This window comes from Manis pentadactyla, chromosome 3 (assembly GCF_030020395.1).
Source record: "Manis pentadactyla isolate mManPen7 chromosome 3, mManPen7.hap1, whole genome shotgun sequence".
NCBI lineage: Eukaryota > Metazoa > Chordata > Mammalia > Pholidota > Manidae > Manis > Manis pentadactyla.
Window position 1 is genome coordinate 217,880,404 of NC_080021.1, and position 20,428 is coordinate 217,900,831.

A 20,428-nucleotide genomic window follows, 5' to 3' on the forward strand; every position below is an offset into this window, starting at 1 on the left:
AAGAACCTCACAAAGTGCTTTTACTAACGGAGAGGGAGCCTGCCGGCTCTCGGAGCAAGGGACACAGCAAATTCGCCTCTGCTGCCTTCCCAGCCTGCCAAGAGTCATTACTGCCGTGTGTGGAAAGCCATCAGCAGGGTGCAGGCCCCCGTTGTCCGGGTGACAGATTGGGCTGCGTAATCAGAGGAGGAAGGAAAGAGCGCAGAAGCCGTCAGAGGCAAGAGATCTTGGCTGGAGTCACCAAAAACCTGGCAACATGAGTTAGCGTAACTGAGTAAACAGCCAGCTATCTCCAAATGATCCTGCCGTTAACACAAATGAAAGAAAGTGGCAAAAATAAACTGTACCTAAAAAACACACCCCAGAGAAAACCAAGAAAGCCTACATTTATCTTGGTAGTAAACTGACATTCTTGTGACTCTTACAGCCTCGACTCCTTTGTCTCCTACCTCCTGGCGCAATAGAAATTCCCCAGGAGGAAAAGAAATTAAGAACCGCACAGACATAACAGTGTGCTTCAAGGGAAAAAGGAGAAGGTGGAGGAAGGCGGCGCAGGGGACTCAGGCATCTTGTGAAAAAGCAAGCATGTGCTGGACAACCACAGTGCACTCCGGCAGTGACGAGCCAGCAGACCTGTCCAGAGAGGCTGGAAGTGCCTCTCCTTGTTGGGGAAAAGGTGACTGTCCTCCTTTATCCAGGGACACCCAGAGAGCTCCATGTGCACCAACAGAAGGCCTAGCGTCGGCCCTAAAGCCAGAGGTGGCTAGGAAGTACCATTCTCCAGCACATTTCTCTCTACCAGTTCACCAGGGAAACAATGGTATTAAAACCACGTTCCCTCCCTTTGGCTTAGGGTAAGTTCTCTACCATAAGCATGAGGAGGTATTCTGTTGATAATCCAATTATGTTCTGATTCATTTGATTCCTTAATTCCATTTGGGAAAGTGGGCTTTGAACTTACAAGTAACTTTCTCTTAACTTGGCTGCTTCTTAGATCTTCTAGAGGACACAAACTTACATTTCAAACATGTAAAGACCAGTCTTTCACAAACTGGTCCCTCCTGCCCCAACTACCCTCTTACGTTTGCCTAGACTCCATATCACCATTGTCACATGTTTATTGAGAACCCACAGACCATGTACCAGGCCCTGAAAGACTGCATGAAATTAGAAAGATCCAAGCTTTTAAGATGTTTATAATCAAGAAGAAAGAAAATACACACATATACCCTTACTGTTCCCAATAACAAAATAGAGAGAAGGTAGGAAAGTGGGGTGGAGGGTGAAGTTTCCTAGAAGTACAAGAAATAGCATAAGAGAGCTTCTGTGTGGTCACACCCCAATTCCCAACTTTTCATACAGACATTCAGTCTTCTGGCTCATTCAAAGATCTTGGGATGATAGATTGAAGTGGCAAAAGGAATGTTATGAAGGGGAAAAAACCCCACATAACAACATGATTCCTCTTTACCAAAAGAAGCCAGTTCCCATCAGCCTGTCCTGATGTGGCCCCCGTTCTTCACGGGCACTAAGAAGCCTCCTGAAGAGCAGTCAAGAGGGCTGGCAAGCAACAGGCTCTTTAAAAGAACGCAGAATAACTGTACCCCCAGTCAGGTGTGACCCAGCACAGCTTGTCTCATGTGCCCCACCTCTCTCAGACACCAGAGACTTCAGGCTAAAGCAAACAAATATGGCAGAGTAGAAGGAACTGAGAGTGGATGAAGACCTTCTCATCACTGCCTAGGCTCGAATCCTGGCTTAGAAATGGAGGGAATGAGCCTCCACCCGACTCTCCTCCGGGCACGATCACTGCAGAGTAATGAAGAGACTGCCAGCGGAGGATCGGTGTACTGGAGGCAACCTGAACAAGTAAGCAAACACTCAACACAGGACTTTACGAAGAGAAATCAGGTTGTGCCAAGTCAGAGCCTGCTTCCCATGCATACCCAGACTGGCAGGGGCCCATCAGGGTGCCATGCTTTGCTAAGCCAATGGCACTCGGTCTACTGACATCGCTCGCCTGCAGGTATCAGCCAGGCAGAACAACGGAAGTCATATGCTTTTGACCCCACTGAGAATTACATTTCAGAAAGAATGATCTTTACTTCCATGTGGAGCTACTAAAAAAACCAAAACCAAAACAAACTGAGAAACTGAACTTCAAACACCTGGAGTTTCCTTCTGCCTCTGACTGAACCCGTGTCTGTAAAACACAGCAGGATGTGTGGAAGGAGGCTCGACAAGTTCCCACCAGGGACAAGGCGAGCATCTTCAGGGCCAAAGATAAACATGTTGTCCCTATCCTAACTCAGACGCCAACACAAAGGTTCCTCCTGCCTTCCGTTCCAATAGACACGTGGTGACATTCACCCCTCAGGCAACACCATATTCACAGAAAGCTAACTCATTTCCAATAAGCAAGTATTTTAGTCTTAGCCTCTCTCACCAGAGCAGGCCATCTGGTGGGAAGACCCCTAGACAGGGTGTGATGAGTGGCACAGAGAAATGCAGGGCACACTGGGCCTGCTCAACATGGAAGGGCTGGGGCTCCAGGGATTGCTTTCCTGAAAAAGTGAAATTGAAGCTGAGAGCCGAAAAGCATTTACAGGGCCAGTATCCCAGGCAGAGGGAACCCATACATTAAAACTTCAAGGCCAGAAAAAGCAGGAATGATGCAGTCAGGAACTGAAAGACCTGTTTGGCGGAAGGGTTGGGAGAGAGGAGGACGTGGAGACAGAGGGCACAGGAAGGAGTCAGGTTCCAGGAAGTATTACTAGGCATAAATTTTTGATGAGTTCCTTTATCAAGTAGATTATTTGGATCCATTTTCACTTTAGACCTAGCCTTTAAAGATGGTTTTAGAACAAACATGAGCTGTCTGATGTGTGGCAGGCTTCCTCAAGGGAAGGGCTCCTTGGTCAGACTCAGACCTTCTTAGGAGGCAAGATTCTGTGGCAACTGTTCTCAGATCTGCATGTCCTGCGTCAGTGGAACCCCTGTTCACCACACATGTGAGAACTGGCACACTATGATAAGCAGGTGACCGGGGAGGCTATCTTGACCCATAAGAAACAAAGCTGCACTCACTCATAAGCTCTAGATTTAGAAAGAAAACAATCTGTTACCTTTAAAACTGAGCACAGAGTAGGAGTTACTTACAAAGCAATTGTATTAAATAAGGCCTAGACAGGATTCACCTAGCGAACCATCTTTGTTTCCACCAGCACTCAATTTACAGTGCACTTTCATGACTGTATATACAGAGATTTCTCAAATAACCAATTGGGGACTCAGTTATATCATCCAAACTACAGGGAAAGTATTTTCATCTTGGGGGGTAAGCAACAACCATGTTGGAGTGGATCCCCAGAGATGGGGAGACAGTGAAGGCGTGTTTTCCATCTCGAAAGAACATAAGAGATGTGCATTAAAAAGGTCAGCACTGTGCTGCACGAGGCAGCTATCCAAGACTGCAAAGATGGAGGCTGAGTGAACTGGCCCCTGAAAATTGGAGGGCAAATGATAGTTTTAGACAATAGCAAATAAAATCTGTCCAAGCACATCTATTTTCCTTTAAGAAAAGGTGAGCAGAGGCAAATCACATGACTTTGTCATGGAAAGACTTTCTCGGCTCTAATTACTCCCGATAGCTGTAATTTACAAGTTTTTGGTGGAGAGAAATTGCCAAGATTCACACGTTTTCAGAGCAACAGCTGCCGCTATTAGTGAGCAAATCACCAAGCCTTCTGCATGGTGGCGGCCAGCGATCTGAGGTGTAGTCAGCTGACAAACCAGAAGTGCAGAGACCAGCCACCCCAAGAGGCCCCTGGTATTCCCACTCTTTGCACCTTTTGTCAAGAGACAAAAAATTGCCACTAGCACCACAGGAAATTTCAACGTTCACGTGGAGTCTGGAATGGTACGTACTGTGCAAAGAAGGATGCCTGCTGTGGAATGTGAGAATTCTTGAAACACTGCTGTTCTTTCCTACAAAAACAAGGAAAAGCAAGGCCTTACAACTCAGAGACCAATGCCAGCAAGGCAGGCTTAGTTTCCCATAACCTTCCCAGTTTCCTATGCGGTGGCTCTTTAGGCACAGACGCTTTACCAAGAAAGAGGAAGAAGGGGGGATTCTTCCCATCTTCTCGTAAGACCCTCTGCATACAGGACGGGATTTCCCAGGCTCCAGCAGAGAGGCAGAGCTTTGAGGGCTGCACCTTCCCGTGCAACAATGCCAGGGCAGCAGCCCCTTCAGCAGCGACCAAGGCCAAGCAAGCAAAGCCAAAGGCCACAGGTCGCTGCAATCAGGGTCCCCTGCACAGAGTTTATTCTTAGTACATTTCCTAAGGCGGTTCAGAGGAATGAAGAACAACCAACTTTTACCACAGGGCAAATTCTTAAAAAAACTAATTTAAAAAAGATTTGAAAATTATAAAAGCCATATATTTTAAGTCAAAAGAAGAAAATTACATCATCCTACCACTGACAACACCTTGGTGTTTCCCAAGCCTCCTTCCATGCAAAACCTAACCAAATATGTAACTTTAAAAAACAGCATCATCCCACTTTTACACCATTAGCATGCTCTTACATTATATCAAAAGAACTGAACATGTTTTTATGCCAAGAAATATCCAAAGCCACAGTGTGTCTCATGACTGTATAGTATCCAGCTGAACGGGAGCCCCTCATATATGCCCGGGAGCCCCTCATATATGCCCAGAGCACCGTCGTTAGCAAGGGAGGTTGTCTGCAACTGTTTACTATTACAAACAATGCCGGGAAAACGGCTCTGCAGGTAAGTCGTGTGTACATGCTTGATCATTCCCTTGGGGTAAACTCCTAAGGGCAGACTTGCAGGACCAAAAGGGAGCGTACACTGAGAGCTTCTCAGCAAGAGGCTGAAAGGGCAGGCCCAGTGGGTGTTCAAGTCACATGGTTCCACGCATGTCCATCTGTCAGCAACAACAAAAAGGGAAATATAACCAAATTACTAAAAATCTGGAAAACAGAAAAAAGTGAAGTCTCTCCTCCCACTCCGGCACAGCCACTCTGCCACGGAGGTGCACCTCATTCCAGTCTTTCGCCATGCGTGGATTCTGACACGTAACTGGGAGGGGGCCCAAGGGCCACATCACTCATATAGCAAATAATGACAGCCAGCATGCCCTGAACACTACTGTGCCCACCACTGGCCTTCGCTGTATGCATCTGGACTTACCCAATCCCTGTGACGACCCTACGAGGAGATACTAGTACCAGCTCCATTTCCAAATGGAAACACGGGGGCAGAGAGGCTAAGCAACCTGCCCCCAGGACACACACACAGCTGGTACAGGTTGGACTGCACCGGGCCCAGGAGTTATGCTCCAGAGTTGGGGCTCAGACCCCCCAAGGACAGCTGTATTTGCCCATTTGCTGCATGGGCTGTCCGGGGGCATTCCGAATGGCTGCGCTGTAGATGCGAAATCAGAAAGGTTCATAAAAGCCTGTGAAGCATCCCGACGCCTGCACACACCGGGCACAGACCTGGGCCGAGGAGGTCCATCACACGCTTGAGCTTTCGTCACAACTACCACGCGGCAACTCCTTCAAACAGTCTCACCTCCTAACGCTCCTAAACTTGGTTAGAGCTGTGTGGGTCACCTATGGAGACCACACCACGGTCATGTGGAGCAGTGGCCGGGGTAACAAGGCAGCTGTGACTGGGACTCTTTTAGTCTGGTCTGAGACAGACACTGTACCTCAGTGCAGTTCATAAATCAAAATGCAGAAATTGTCCCACCCATCTTCTACCCATCTCAAGGGAAGGCTGTAAAGGCTAAATCCTTAATATACAAAGTAACACAGTAAAATACTAACAATTACAAAATTATAGAAAAATCTAATTATTCCTGAAAGAAAAAGAGGGACAGTAATAACAGCACCTCCCCTTTCCAGAGCACTTCCTATGTGCCAGGCCCAGACTAAGCAGCTTAACTGCATTAGTTCAGTGAATTGTCACAAAGCCCTATGAGGTAAGTTCTGTTACTATCTCCTTTTAGAGACATAGAAACTGCAGCACAAGAAAGTTAAATGTCCTCTTCCTGAGGTCACACAGCCAGGACATGGCAGAGCAAGGACCAGAACACAGCAGTCTGCCCCACAACACACAGCTATGAACATCCTGCTAGACTGTTACCTGCTACAACGTGAGATAAGCAGTTGGAAAGAATTTAACTACAGAATCTTCTGTATGATCCATCCAAATTCCTAGATCCTCCTGAGTTCACATCCAGCCCCCTCCTCACCCTCGGGCCTGCCCTGCAGAATGCCTGATGGCAACAGTCCTAGAGGCTCAGTAAACTAAGGCTAAAAAACCAACCACCGCAAATTGTATTACATCATGAGCTCAACAAAAAACTGACTAAGGGATCCTAAAGGTAAAAACCAAGAGTTTATGCACTTCACAAAGGCTGCAGTATTCAGGAAATTCTAGATAAACTTGTAAATAAGCTGTGTCCTTGAGTGACCTTGAGCAAGTTCACTTGTTTGAGCCTCCACTTCCTAACTTACTAAAACAAAAAAGCAGAAACAGAAGAGGGCTGGACTTGATCTTTAATGCCTCTTTCAGCTCTACAATGTTGTGATTTTTTCCACCAGGTCCAATCAAATCTTATTATTCCAACTTCTGGTTTTCTCCCACTCCTTCCAGTCTCCTCAGATGCCCAGCAACCACTCCCCCAAGATGCTCCTGTTCCCAAGCCCTTCGCAGTTCCCGTGAGTTTACCTCATCCTATTCTCCACCCGGACGCCCTGACCAGATGGCCCAGTGCCTGGGAGTAGAATCACACTTCTGCAGCTCAGTTCCTAAAATAAGGAAAATGTTCTACTTTTCTTCCTGAACAAAAACATTACTCAGAGCTGAGACGGAACTGAGATCCCCGGCCCCTGACGCACAGCACCCTCTCCCAACCCAAAACGTCCAGAGCAAAGCGCTGCATCTTGTTGACAATGACAGCAGTCCTGCTCAGCAGTACCATCTGGGGTCCACAATTTAGCTCCATTAATGCTCTTAATTTGAAGACATCGAGCCCTAATTACACACTGGGTACTAAAAGGCAAACCCATCCCTGGTGCCAGCTACTTAGTGGTTCTCTGTTGCCGTGGCAGCTGGCTGAGGTAGGTGGAGGCCAAGCCGGGCCTGTGAGCGCTCTCAGGTGGAAGAGCCCAGCTCCCCACGCAAGAGCGAACGGGAACAATGGGCTCCCCTTGGCCGTGGCCACAGAGCCGTGTGACCTGCCTCTGCTCCAGTGGGCCGCGCGCTTTAGGCTAGCGATTCCCTAGCCCAGTGGAGTCTGTGAGGGAAGCTAGCGCTGACCCCAAAGGATGAGTTCAAGTTCAGCAGGACTCAGCTCTGTTCCCGTTTCCGCTCGTGGGACAGGCGCGGGTGCTCACCTCCTGCTGCATGTTGCCATGCAGCCGTAGGAATTTTAATTGTGAGGAGGCAGATGGTGGCTGCTCTGACGCGGGGGCTCCTGAGCAGCTCAGCAGGGTCTGGACGAAGAGGTGGTAGTGGAACTCCACCAGCTCGCAACTTGAGAAGAAGATGATCATCTTCTGGTCTTTTTCAAACTACATCGATACAAAGGGGAAAAGCAACCACATTTTTTAGATTGGGTGACACCTAAAACAAGTATTTATCTAGAATCAGTCATGCAGGCCCCCCATTTGGAAACATGTGACAGACAGCTTTGAATTAAAGAACAACATTGACAGTGCACGCTACAAAGAATTCAGGAAAGGAAAAAGACACAGCCATCGCCCAGCCCAGGTTCCCCACATCCAACGAAGACAGGTACACTGTGAGGGGAAGGCCGGACGTCAGCTCGGTTCCCTCATTCTCACCACCACGACCGGCTGGGACTGCAGATGCCAGAAGACCTTGGGGCCTCGCTCTCAAGCCCTTCCACCTACGATTTCCCCGTACACCAGAGAAACTTACCACATGAGTCTAGTAAATAAACACAGACATCCTAGGAGTCTTTAAAACACACGAGCTCTGGCCCTTTTTTTTTTGCCTCACCTTCAGCACCTTTCTGTCATCTATGACACTCCTAGCATCAGTCCCAGAAAGATATGTAAGGCAGATTTCAAGCTGAATGCAATGGCTACCGCTGACCTCTGATTCTTTCCTAGAACCACTAATACCTGTTATGCATTCACAAACACAGGTAAGTTGGAAATCTTCTGCATGTGCGTCTCAACTCGCTGCCATCAATGCCTGACACGAACACAACAAGGCTTTCTCCCCTGGTTCAAGCCGGGTCTCGTCCAGGCCTACCTTACATTTCTGCAGGATGAAGGCTGCTAAGGAGACAAGCCTCAGTTTGCTGGGAACCAACGTCACGTGCTGATCCAGCCTCTCTGGTATTGCAAAGCTGTGCAGCTCGTCGCTAGCTTGTGGAGGCCAAACCTCAGGAACTGCTCGGCCCTTTGGGTCAGACTGACCATGGCTTTCATCCAGGACAGAAATACAGACTGGATTGTGCAAACTGATATCAGCCAGCCGTGCTACACCTTGGATAGAAAGTGACAAAGACAAAACAGCTGCCAGGCACACGCCATGAGACTGGTGTGTTCGCACAGCCCACACAGGCTGCGCCAACACCGAGGCAGCACTGGTCTCCCTACGGCCGTCGTGGGGGAAGCCCATCGATGGCTCCCCACACCCAGCAACCCTTCCACACCCGGTTTCTCAACTTGGACCCGTGGAAGGCCACCGAGAGGACATTAACAGGTGTCTGCCCACCACCCCCAGAGAGGGCGCTATGGCCAGGTAAGTCATGAGAATGCTGCTTGGTTTTCACAGGCTCACTGGCCCTCCCAGGACCTTGCCTGTGTGAATGTGCACCAGGACCCTCCAAGAGGAGGCAGGAATGTGTGGCATTTCCCAAACTTTTGAGCACACAATCCTTTTCACGGATTATCTCTGAGGATTAATATTATCTAGAATATACTTTTGAGACAGTCGATCAGTCACATGAATGGCATCTGGTATGTGCACATCAAAATGTGGCTAGAAAACCAAGTAGGCCAGACCCAAGAACGGGAAAGCTGCACTATTGTTCAGTGACTTGAGCAGGACAGTTCTGCTGGAGTCTGTAGGACTTTTCCAAGCCTTAGTGTTCCCATCTATAAAAGAATGCTAAGGATTTCCATCTCGTGAGGATGCAAAGACTGAGCTTCAAGAATTTTCTGTTGAAGGCGCAGTGTCACTTTAGGAGAAAGGCAGGGGAGGGTGACTGCGGTAAAAACCACACCGGGTAAGAGGCCATCACCTCCAGGACCAGCGCCCTGCTCTCCTTGAGCTGCAATCATGAAAAAACCTCACGAAACCACTAGGTGGATGGCAATCAGCCTTTTCTCTTCCTCTGCCCCGACACAAGTAGCATCCTCCTCACAGAGATGGTTCTGGACCTGGGACCTGCCCACTCTCCCCATGCCCCAGGGAACACAGCAGGGGGAGGGCAGGACACAGTCTAGGAAAGCAGTCCTTTGTGGCACTTCTCTCCTCACCCTCTCTGCAAGGCTGAGAACCATGCAGATGACATCTAGTTCTCCTCTTCGTTAAGCACAAAGGCCCCTCTTTACAACTCACCTTCTGTGAGCGTTGCCGACAGCAAGACGTTCTGTCGTTTCTGGCACTCAGAATTCACGGCATTGAGGATCACTGTGACATCCTTTTCAAAACCCAAGTCCAAGATTCTGTGGTTTTCAGAGAAGGAATTTTAATCAATATGACGAATAAATGCTGCGACAAAGACACCAGAAGCCCCTTTGCTTCCACCTTTCATGCTTCCTGGATGAGGCTCACCTGTCTGCTTCATCCAAAACCAGCCACTGTATCCGACTAAAATGAATGCTCTTTGTGGATTTTATGTGATCCACCAGACGACCAGGAGTTGAGATAAGGATATTTATTCCTTTGCGGAGTCTGTTTAAAATTATATATCACAAAAGAAAGTAAATCAAACAGGGTTGTATCAATATAAAACACAGGAACAAGGCCAAGAAAGATTCATGTCTAGCATCAAGGTACCATAACTCAAAATTGTCACAAACATCATGACAGATAGAGACATGGGTATATTTAATTTTTCTCTGAAGTTTCTCTCCTACAGAATACAATTGTTAAGACCTGAAATTATATTAAAATCATAAAACCTTAACCTTGAAAGGAATCTTTACAACCCAATGCCCTTTACATGCTTCATAGATCTTTCTAGAACAGATGGTCATCCAGTCTGTTAGTGAAGGCTTCTGAGCCAGAGAACCTCTTACCTAGAGATATCCCATGCCAATGTATTCTAATGGCTAGAACCTTTTTGTAACTTCCATACAACAGGCCTAACTTTGCCCCATAGACGAGGTAGAATAAATCTCATGTCTTACTCCCAAACATCATTTATCCCATTATTCCACAGCAATAAAATCCTCCAATTTTTAAGCTGTGTTTGTTTTCCAGCTTCTCTTGGAATTAAATGTGGTCATGTGCCTATGTTCAAGCAATGGGATAAAAGGATAAAAGAATAAAAGGAATATGCAACTCCCATGAGTGCCTTTAAAAGGATGAAGATGACAGTATTTTTCCCGCTGAGACAGTATCCTCCACCTGGCAGGGAATTAGATGTAATGGCTGGAGCTCTAGCAACTAAGACTATGAGATGACCTTGAAAATGGAAGTCCCACTTAGAAGGAACCTGGGTCCTGACACTAAAGCACCACGCCAGCCCTGGATCGGCTATGCCAGGCTTCTTGAATATGAAAGAAGAAAAGAACTTCCCTCCTGTTTGTGCCACTGCTGTATGTTGTTATTTACAAAGGAATCTAATCCTAACCATCCTTTCAGGCTTCAAATTTAATATTTACTCCTCAGTTACAGACTACACACATTGCTGGGTGTTAGTTACTAAGCATTAAGCTGAAGCACAATAAAAACGTTTTAAAAAGGATGCAAACAATTTGGGGTTTACTTGTTGCAGTGATCTTCAGTGATACTCCCTGCCAGTTGTACAGAAGCAGCCATCAGTGTATGCGGACAGGAAAGGCGAGGTACAAAGGCACTAGGTAAGCTTACAGTCTTGTTTTTGGAACACCAAGTGACCAAAAGCCAAACCCCAATGTACACAAAAAGGAGTCACCAAGGGGACTGTAACAAGGGGGACCATGGGGCTCAGGGGGATGGGAGTTAAGAAGGTAACGAGCATTGTTACTGACTACATAAGACAGGAACGCTTTGTAGGCTATCCAGTATTTTAAACCACAGCACCTCCTAGAAGTGACCGCTTCCGCTGACTAGTACGTCCCCACACACTAGGGCCAGGAAGCACAGTCCGAGACAGGGCTCTTGGGTTTGGAAGGATGAGTGTTACTGAACAGGGAGGCAGGACAGACAGAGTCAAAAGGAATTAACAACAAACAAACCTCCCCCTACCTGGCTTTTTCTGATTTTCTCTTCTCTCCTCCCATCAACACTCCAGGCACAATCCAGTTAAATGGCTACAGAGAAGACATCAGACAGAAATCAAGGCAAAGCCCCGTTTACTGAAAATACGGAGACTGATTCTAAATTCCTTTTCCTCAAAGACGGTGGGAGGAAAGAGTGAGTCCTCTCATAGTGTCAGGTGCCCTCGTGCAGATACAGTCCCTAAGCTCCATCCACCACGCCCATGATCACCACCAGCAGTGACCTAAATTACAGCTACGTGACTAGCTCCCAGCACCATGAGAGAAACTGAGTTTTTAAATGATTCAAGTAGCTTCTCTGCCTTTCCCCATGGGGCCCGAGCTGAAAACACACTTTGGTAATTCTGTTGCCTTTTTTTTCCTTTCTGGTTAAAATAAAACCCAAACACAATCCATCCTTACCCCTAACTCCTGATGAAAGAAAGGACAGACGGGTGATTCTGTCTAATTCGGTGGGATGGTGGCTTTGGCTCTGAAGCCTCCTCTCTCTCTACTTCTCTGCTTTCTTAAACTCCAGTGCAGCTTTCTAAGTTGTCCTCCAGTCGGTCACCTCCAGGCTGTACCTGTGAACCTTTGCCTGTGGTCTGCTGGTGACTAGGAACTGACTACAGGACGTTCCGCACCAGGAAGCCCTAGTAATGTAGCGAAGCTAGGTATCAGCAGTCTCTAAAGCCTCCATCAGTGAAAACTACAAACTGCACCCAGGGAGAGCAGAGACATCCAGGGAATAGAGGGAAATCAGAGTAATTCCCAGCTCTTTGAAAACAAAGACAAGACTGTGGAAACCTCTCTTTCCTCAAAAAGTCAGGAAAAAAAGATAAAACTGACCTCATGGCTTGCCTTACCTTAAGCAGCTTCTGGACAGTGTCAAAGCTTTGTAGAGCCAGCTGTAAGTATTAAAAAGTCACAGATGAGGAGCATGGTCCCCCCACCCCCACCTTTTAAAAAATTTAGACAATGTCAAGTAATTAGGACCCAACCTTGGACCTCAAAGTTAAGACTTAAGGAAACACACACACACACACACACACACACACACACACACACACACAGACACACACACACACACACACACACACACACACAATCTACTGGGAAAATATGTCTTGTTCTTATTCTTAAGTATGTCCACAGCCTGTCAGTTTAGAGAACAAGGGTAGTCATCTCATCTACTTCTCGGACGTATATAAAAACAGTGTTTTGTGCTCCCTCTACTGGTCCGAATTCCCAGAGTGCCACACAGAAGTGCAAGTGTGTGGTGAACAAAAGATGGGAGAAATTAAACAGTGACCTGATTCTGGCTTTCTTTCGAGAGAGAGAGAGAGAGAGAGAAAATATAGTATGTACAAAGGGGAAAACTGGCACAGTGACACGACGGGCAGCCTGGGGAAGTTGGCTCCAAAGGTAATATGGCTGCATCCTAAAAATATGCCAGGTAGAGCAGCAGTGAAAGACTGAGTGATGGTCATTCCCCGAGTTTATTAAAGAGAAAACCCAACAAGCCCAGTGGAAAGCAGAGAAAGTGAAAATTACTGTAGGTCACAACCATTAACAAACATCAAAAAAGCTTCTATGTGTTCCCTTTATCCAAGGACATGGATACAGTTTCTACATGTTTGGTATTCATGGAGCATCCCAGGGAAGGAGCAAGTTTGCTGCTGTAAAAATTTAAACAGCTCTGTGCCTGCTCCTCACTGGATGGAGCTGAGATAGGGCACCGCAGGCTGTACAGAAGGCCGAGTGGGAGCTTCCAGCTCCACGAACAATTCTCCACAAGGAATGATTAGCATAGAGAACAGATACCCTAATCTGAAACTGTCTCCACAGGCAAATAAAATATATCAGATGTAAGAGATTTCTACCAAGAAAGAAGAAAAATATGGAGAAGCGGAACTTTCAGGAACAAGTAAAACATTTGGTATATTTGGTATGTAGCTTCTTAAAAAATTTTTTTTGATTATTTATAACAAGCAAGAAAAGTATAAAAACGTAATTATTTTCATCCTTAAATTATTAAAAAGACAGAAATTTATAGTATCTTATTAGTTTTTAGACAACAGGGAAATCATATTTATGATTTTCAAAGAGTATTTGAACTTTTCTTAACAGGAACCAGAAGGATGGTTCCTAGGCAAAGGAAAGGGTGTAGTGGTTTGTGCAGGAAGGAGAAAAATAATTTAACCGCTTTTAAATTCAACAGGGCATCACTGAAATACTTGCTTAAATTCACCCTGAAAGCGAGGCTGCTTACCTCTCTCGTTGGCACGAGCACCAGAGCATAGGGGCCATCGCTGCGCTGTTGACACAGAAGGAAAGAAACGCCATGAGGAGGATGAGTGAAGGTACAGGGCTCCAGGTGGACAGAACTGAAGGGTGGCCACGGCGAGCATCAGCTGCAGTCTCACTAGAGAAAGGGACCGAAGCCCCACTACCCTCGTTATTATGGAGCACTGTTCTAGAGGCTCCGGCCCATGCAATCAGAGAAGAGAAAGAAACACACATAAACCTGGAAAGCAGGAGGTAAAGTTGTCATTATTAGCAGATAAGGTTTTGTCCTAAAAACAAAAAAAAAATTAAGAGAAGCAAGTGAAAATCTATTACAAAAATGACAATTCTGTCAAGTAGCTGAATGCAAAATTAATACAGCAAAATTCAAGCCTTTCAACATAGAAGTTAGAAAATATAATGGAAGGGGGGGAAATCACACTTAATTAGCAACAAAAAAGACATAAACAATAGGCTTAATAAAAAATATACAAAACCCATATGATGAAAATTTTAAAACACTTCTGAGGAGCATAAAATAAAATTTGAATAAATGGGAAGATGTAGCATATTCTTGGGTAAGATGACTCACTATTAAAAATAAGCTATTTTTCTCCATAATTCAACCCAGAAGTGTAATGCAATCCTAACAAAATGCCATAAATATGCATACATATGCGTATAAAAATAACCATCAGACCAGCTGATTTCCAAGTAAGTATGCAAAAGAAATGTGTAAGAATAACCAAGACATTTCTGAAAACCATCAGCTGTTAAAACAATTTAAAGCTATAGTAATTTTTAAATTGATAGTAGCACATAGAGATTTCAGTAGTAAACACAGTCTAGAATAGAATCAAATATATACAGAAATCTAGGAAATAAGAAAAGCGGCATTTTACATTAGTAGGGAAAAGATGGGCCACTCAGAAGTCCTTTTAGAAAAAAAAGTTGGAATTCAGTTGGCCTTTTTACAGATGGCATAAAACTCTGAAACCACAGACAAAAACATGGATAGATTTTATTACATAAAAATTTTAAATTTCAGAATGGAAAAATAATACCTAAACAAAATAGTTAAATGACAATATGGGTAAAAAATATGCCAAGCATAAAAATGACCAGTTTCCTTAGCTCATAAAGGTTTATAATTAAATTTAAAAATAAAAATGAAAAAGACCATAACAACTCAAATAGAAATATGGAGAAAGGATATGAACAGCTGGTCAGTGGAAATATGAATTCAAAACATGGCTTTTTACACATATGAGAAGATGTTCAACTTTACTCCTAAGAGAAATTCAAATTGAAACCATAATATGCTTTTTTTCCCTGAGCAAAACTGAAACAGCTGACACGGCTGATGAGGGCGTGGGCAAACAGGGGCTCTTGCACACTGCTGGGAGCAATGCAGATCGGCATAACCCAGGTAGAGGTCAATCTTAGTATTATCTATCAACTAAAAATGCAAATCCCACTTATAGGAATTTCTCTAAAAGACACACACATGTACATAAGAAAGTTGTAAAGTATTTCACATACGGTAGAGTATTTTTAATAGCCTTGTTTGCAGCCAACTATTGGATATAATGTGAATGCTACCAATGAGGGGTTGATTCAATGATTTATGGTGCATTCACACAGCGGAATACCAGGCGGCCATTAGACGCATGACGCAGATGTCCTGATAAGAAGTTATCCGACATACATTGAGTGAATGAACAAACATCATATATAAAAGACAACCATTTGCGACTCGAACCAAACAGAATAGAAAAACAAATGAACAAAAACTTCGATCCAAGAGGAAAGGGGAACTATGCACACTCAGATTTGCTTTACACACCCAGAATGTCCCCAGGAGAATGCACAGAGAGTGGGGAGAAGGATGCCTGGGTCCTGGGACGACACCAGTCCATGGTGAAGGGAAGGAGGAGCAGAGGGACTTACTTTTCACAAGTTTTCTGGTACTCTTTAATACATTACATCTAAAAATAACAGGATTAGCAATAATAAAAGGAAACAAAAAATCCAATGAAGCCCCACCTTGAAAGGGATCGCAGACACTTAGGAATGAATCAAAACAATGTTAGTGCAGAAGCTAAGCACAGACTGCGCAGCAAATTTGAAAGTATGGTTTTCATGTTTTGCATAGAAAGCATTTACACACAAGGAAAAAAGGATTTGGAATTCAAACTAGAGCCGTCTGTACTGAACACCAACTTCGTGAGGCTGCGCGGAAGCGCAGGCAAGGAACGGTAAACATGTTAGAACAACGGTATCAACGTGCCAGTGTGACGTTAGGAGATTCTGACATTTCAAAAGGTGTTACTACACGGGCAAGAAGAAAGAAAAATCAATTCCTTGCAGGGCAGAAGTGAGTGAAGAAGGGTAGATGTGATGTTTAAAAAATCAGAGCTAAAATAACTGAAAGAGTGAAAACAGAAAAGCAGTCCACGCTCATTCCATCACCAAAGCAATTTAAGATTCTGTTGGGTGCCCTGAATTTGCGGTTTCCTCAGATATGTTTTTTACAGGTCAGATCATTTTCAGTGACCTCCAAGGGTCTATATTAAATATTACTTGAAATAAGTGAATTAAATTTGCGCTTGGAAAACTCTTTCTATAGAGTATTTCAGCCTTTAACAGAATGAGGTGTTAAGGGTAGTAAAATATCTGAGCAAATAAAAACAACCTCATGGCTTGTTAATGGTTCTAAACATAAGCACATCAAATCACTGCCCTTCAAATGAGCCGCAGGCCTGAGGCAATGCTTCCCGAGTAGGTCCTCTGCATGCACTGGCTCACCTGACCCTCACCATAACCCTAGATGACAGGTGCTGCGATCAGCCCCGCACGACAGGTGAGGGCACTGAAGCACAGAGCGGTGAAAGGGGCTGCCTGGAGTCACACTCGGACCCAGGCTTTGTGCAGAGCTCCCCGCCAAGCTGCCTCTCTCAGTGCGTCATCCAACCTCTGCAGTCCTCGTTCACAAATCTGTGAGTGGGACAGCCAGACTAGAACAGAAGGACTCATTCCAGCTCAATTATTCCCTAACTCCACGCTTCGGAGAGGAAAAAACCCTCTCCTGGCAAGAAGTTCTCGCGGGGTATATAAATGGATGAGACTTTGCTGCACTATTATGAGAATTTGCATTTCATCCTGTGAGCCAGGAACAGTGCTAAGTGTTGGCGTGAACTGTCTCACTGTAAAGCACCCAGTGCGAAGAAAAAGCTGGTCTGCTCACCCAGGAAATCAAATCCCTCCTTTACCCATCTCAGAGAAGACCGGTGTAATCGTTTGACCTTGCCTTTTCATGAACACACAGACACACAGATTAGTACGTATGAAATGGAGTCACACTATTTTGTAATCTGCCTTTTTCCAATTAACATGGCAAGACTTGTCAAGGTAACAGTAATTTCTTTCAATTTTATGTTTTACTGATTTTTAATTGTTTGAATAAAATTTAAACATTCATTTTAAAATAATTTCAGCATTACAGAACAACTGCACTATAGTACAAAGAACTCCATTATATCCTTCCCCCGGCTTCCTCATATGCTACTGATTTTCAAAATCACAGTATGATCATCAAAACCAGGAAATTTTTGATTCAATACTATTAATCAATCTACAGACCTTATTCAAATTTCATTAGCTGCCTTATGAACATCCTTTTTCCAGATTGGGATCCAGTTCAGTACCACATGTTACAGTTAGCTATCACACCTCCTTTGACTCTCAATTGGGGGGAGTTTTTAGTATTTGTCTTTTCTGACCTTTTGAAGAGTACTGGCCAGATGCTTTGTAGAATGTCCCTCAATTTGGGTTAGTCTGACATTTGCTTATGAATAAATTAGGGTTATGTGTTTTCAGTGAGAATCACAGAAGTGATGTGTCCTCCATGCACCTATCAGAGGCACATGGGGTCTACACATCTCAGCACTGGGGACGCCCACCCTGATCATTGAGTGAAGGTGGTGACAGCCCAGCTTCCACATTGTAAAGTTATTATTCTTCCGTTTGTGATTAAGAAGTATCTTGTGGGGAGATGCTTTAAGACAATGCAAATACCCATTTTTCATCAGGCTTTCATTCACTCACTTTATCATCTATGATGATCCTTGCCTGAAACATTACTGTGGCATTTGCCAAATGATGATATTCTACATTTATTCATTGGAATTCCACTTTAAGGAAGGGCTTTCCCTTCTCCATTTACTTATTCAATAATTTATTTATATCAGTTTGGACTCATGGATATTTGTTTTAGTCTATGAGCTGTAATCCAATACTATCATTATTATTTTCTCACTCTAGTATCAGGTAGGTGTGATACACATCTAACTCCACATGTTCAAATTGAGAAAAAAGGTAAACCAATTGGCTCTTCTCATCTGCTGGTGCACCCACCTTGCTTCCTATTTCTGACCTCACCATTTCCTCTCAACTGAGAATAGCTAGGGCTGTATTTGTGGGATTTGGGGCTAGGTTTTGAGACACCGCCGATGCCTCTGAACACAACAGTTAACTGGCCTCCTAGGGTTCCCAAGGGGACCAATTCTGGCCTCTTGGGGTTAAGTGTTCTACTCACCACACGGCCTTCGAAAGTTACTTAACTTCACCAAGACTCCATTTCTTTTTTGCAAAATTGGGGGAACAGTTTAATACCTACAACTCAGAGGCAGTTCAAGGTTCAATAGGTAACACAGCAAAGCACTTGGCATGATGTCTGACACACGGGGAGCATTTTCCACATGTTCCCTATTAGACCTACAGTGATGATGATGAAATATTTTATTCTATTCTACTCTGAGCACAATCTTCAGATGCAGCATGCTTATGTAATAAGCAAATTAAAAAGAGGTAAGAAAACAATGCTAAGTGAGAAGAGATCCATTTGGGCCTGGAACACCTGCTTTGGTTCAGTCTGATGCACAGTATTTATGCACTGAGCAGTAATAACAGAAAAACATTTACTCTCACCTGTATTTTTGATTTCATTGCTTGAAGACACTGGACCACAGGGATGCAGTAGGCAAGAGTTTTACCTTTTAAAAAAAGTACAAAAGCAATTAAAATCATACACCCTGTAGATGTAAGAAAAGCAAATATATTAAGAGAAATGGCCATCTTTGAGTAGTACTGAATTCTGGGGAAAGAAAAAGCACACATCATACATTCCAGAGGGGTGAAAATGGAATTCCCGTTTGCCACAATGCAATCATTTTGCTTTGTAAATTCAGTACTCCTGAAAGAAACCCTGCAGACTCAGCTCTATCACGCATCTAACACGGGAGGCTCTGATACCTCCCCCAGGTTACACAAAGGTGCACCTTACTGGTTGTTCCTGGAAGCTAGAAAGCTCTTCTGAAGTCCTTAACCTCTCAAAAGAGCTTCAGTGGTCAAGTAAATGTCCTTTGTGGTGCTGATGTGATTAGGAGCCAGTCTGAATCCCAGACTTAGCCTCTAAAGACCAAGGAGAAACCAAGGGATGCCAAAAGCCTTAGGTTTCCACCCGCCTAAATGGTGGCTGAGCTCAGGGGGCCGAGGGCACAGAGGATCAAAAGAATAAGTCCAGACAACTCTGGAACACGCAAAAACCATGTTCCATGTCCGAGTATACTAACGACATCCAACAGTGTCAGACTGTTTTAATGCCAGAAGGAAATATTCATTCCCCACTGGAGTGAGGTTGGGCGGCTCTGGCCACAGCCAGCAGGACTGGCGAAGGGCTCTCAGGGACGGCGGCAGGACCTGATGACTTCCTGGTTGTGGCACCACCGGACCAGCCCCTTCCTTTCCCCATGGGAACAGATTCCGGGAGCTAATCAAAAGCCAGCATGGCCTCCCTCCCCAACAAAGCAGCCACCACTACAGACACCTTACTATACAGCTACTCCGTGAACATGGCCTCGAGACACAGGACGAAGGACAGAACAAGTGCCACTGACCTGAGCCCGTCTGCGATCTCACGAGAGCATCTCTGCCTTCCAGCAACGCGGGAATACTTTGCTTCTGAACACTTGGGTCCAAAAGAAAGAACATATGCTTATCTGTAATATGTTACCCATTATGTTTACAGGCAGAGCAGCAGGCCACACAAATGCAACCGGCCCGTGCTTTGGTTTGCCTGTCACCTGCCACCTTACACGTGACCTAAACATTCAGTGAGGGGCTGAGAAGCTTCTGACGATTAGAAGAAGGAAACCTCAGTTAATTTCTGGAACTTAGTTGAAAATGTAAGCCAGAGATTGGCCATTCTTTTAGATTCATTAAAAAGAAAAATGTGACAGGCACGATGATATCAGAACTGCCATGAAAACACGTCACACACACTCCTGCCTTCCATAACGGGGGATAGAAAACACTAAAACACGATGGGAAGAGTCCCAAGCAGAAGGGAAGCGGGAGCCTGTGAGCCATCCGGAGGGACAGAAGTGCTATCCATTCTCCAGAAAACCAAGATACGACTGAAACACACACACTACGACGTATGTCTACATGTCTATTTAAAGACAAACAACAGCAAGAGTACAGAAATTATTTAAATTTGGTTGATAAAACTGAACCAAAAATACTGATGAGGTCTCCTTATTTTATTCAGTATTCTTATTAATTTTCACTTTAAGTAAATGTGATTACTAGAAAT

The 20,428-nt window shown here is 44.8% G+C and overlaps 1 protein-coding gene across 1 annotated transcript in view; it reads right to left on the bottom strand.

Moving 5' to 3' along the window:
* The window catches only part of DDX31 (DEAD-box helicase 31), a 66,655-nt gene that overhangs the window by 39,238 nt on the left and 6,989 nt on the right, over nucleotides 1-20,428 (bottom strand). Inside the window, exons 5-14 of the mRNA XM_036913466.2 lie at nucleotides 19,731-19,801; nucleotides 18,763-18,827; nucleotides 13,760-13,804; nucleotides 12,354-12,395; nucleotides 11,477-11,541; nucleotides 9,857-9,976; nucleotides 9,641-9,747; nucleotides 8,324-8,559; nucleotides 7,438-7,614; nucleotides 3,928-3,987 (exon numbers count right to left, since the gene is read on the bottom strand). Coding sequence (XP_036769361.2) covers nucleotides 3,928-3,987; nucleotides 7,438-7,614; nucleotides 8,324-8,559; nucleotides 9,641-9,747; nucleotides 9,857-9,976; nucleotides 11,477-11,541; nucleotides 12,354-12,395; nucleotides 13,760-13,804; nucleotides 18,763-18,827; nucleotides 19,731-19,801 — 988 coding nt within the window. The remainder of the gene's footprint in view (nucleotides 1-3,927; nucleotides 3,988-7,437; nucleotides 7,615-8,323; nucleotides 8,560-9,640; nucleotides 9,748-9,856; nucleotides 9,977-11,476; nucleotides 11,542-12,353; nucleotides 12,396-13,759; nucleotides 13,805-18,762; nucleotides 18,828-19,730; nucleotides 19,802-20,428) is intronic.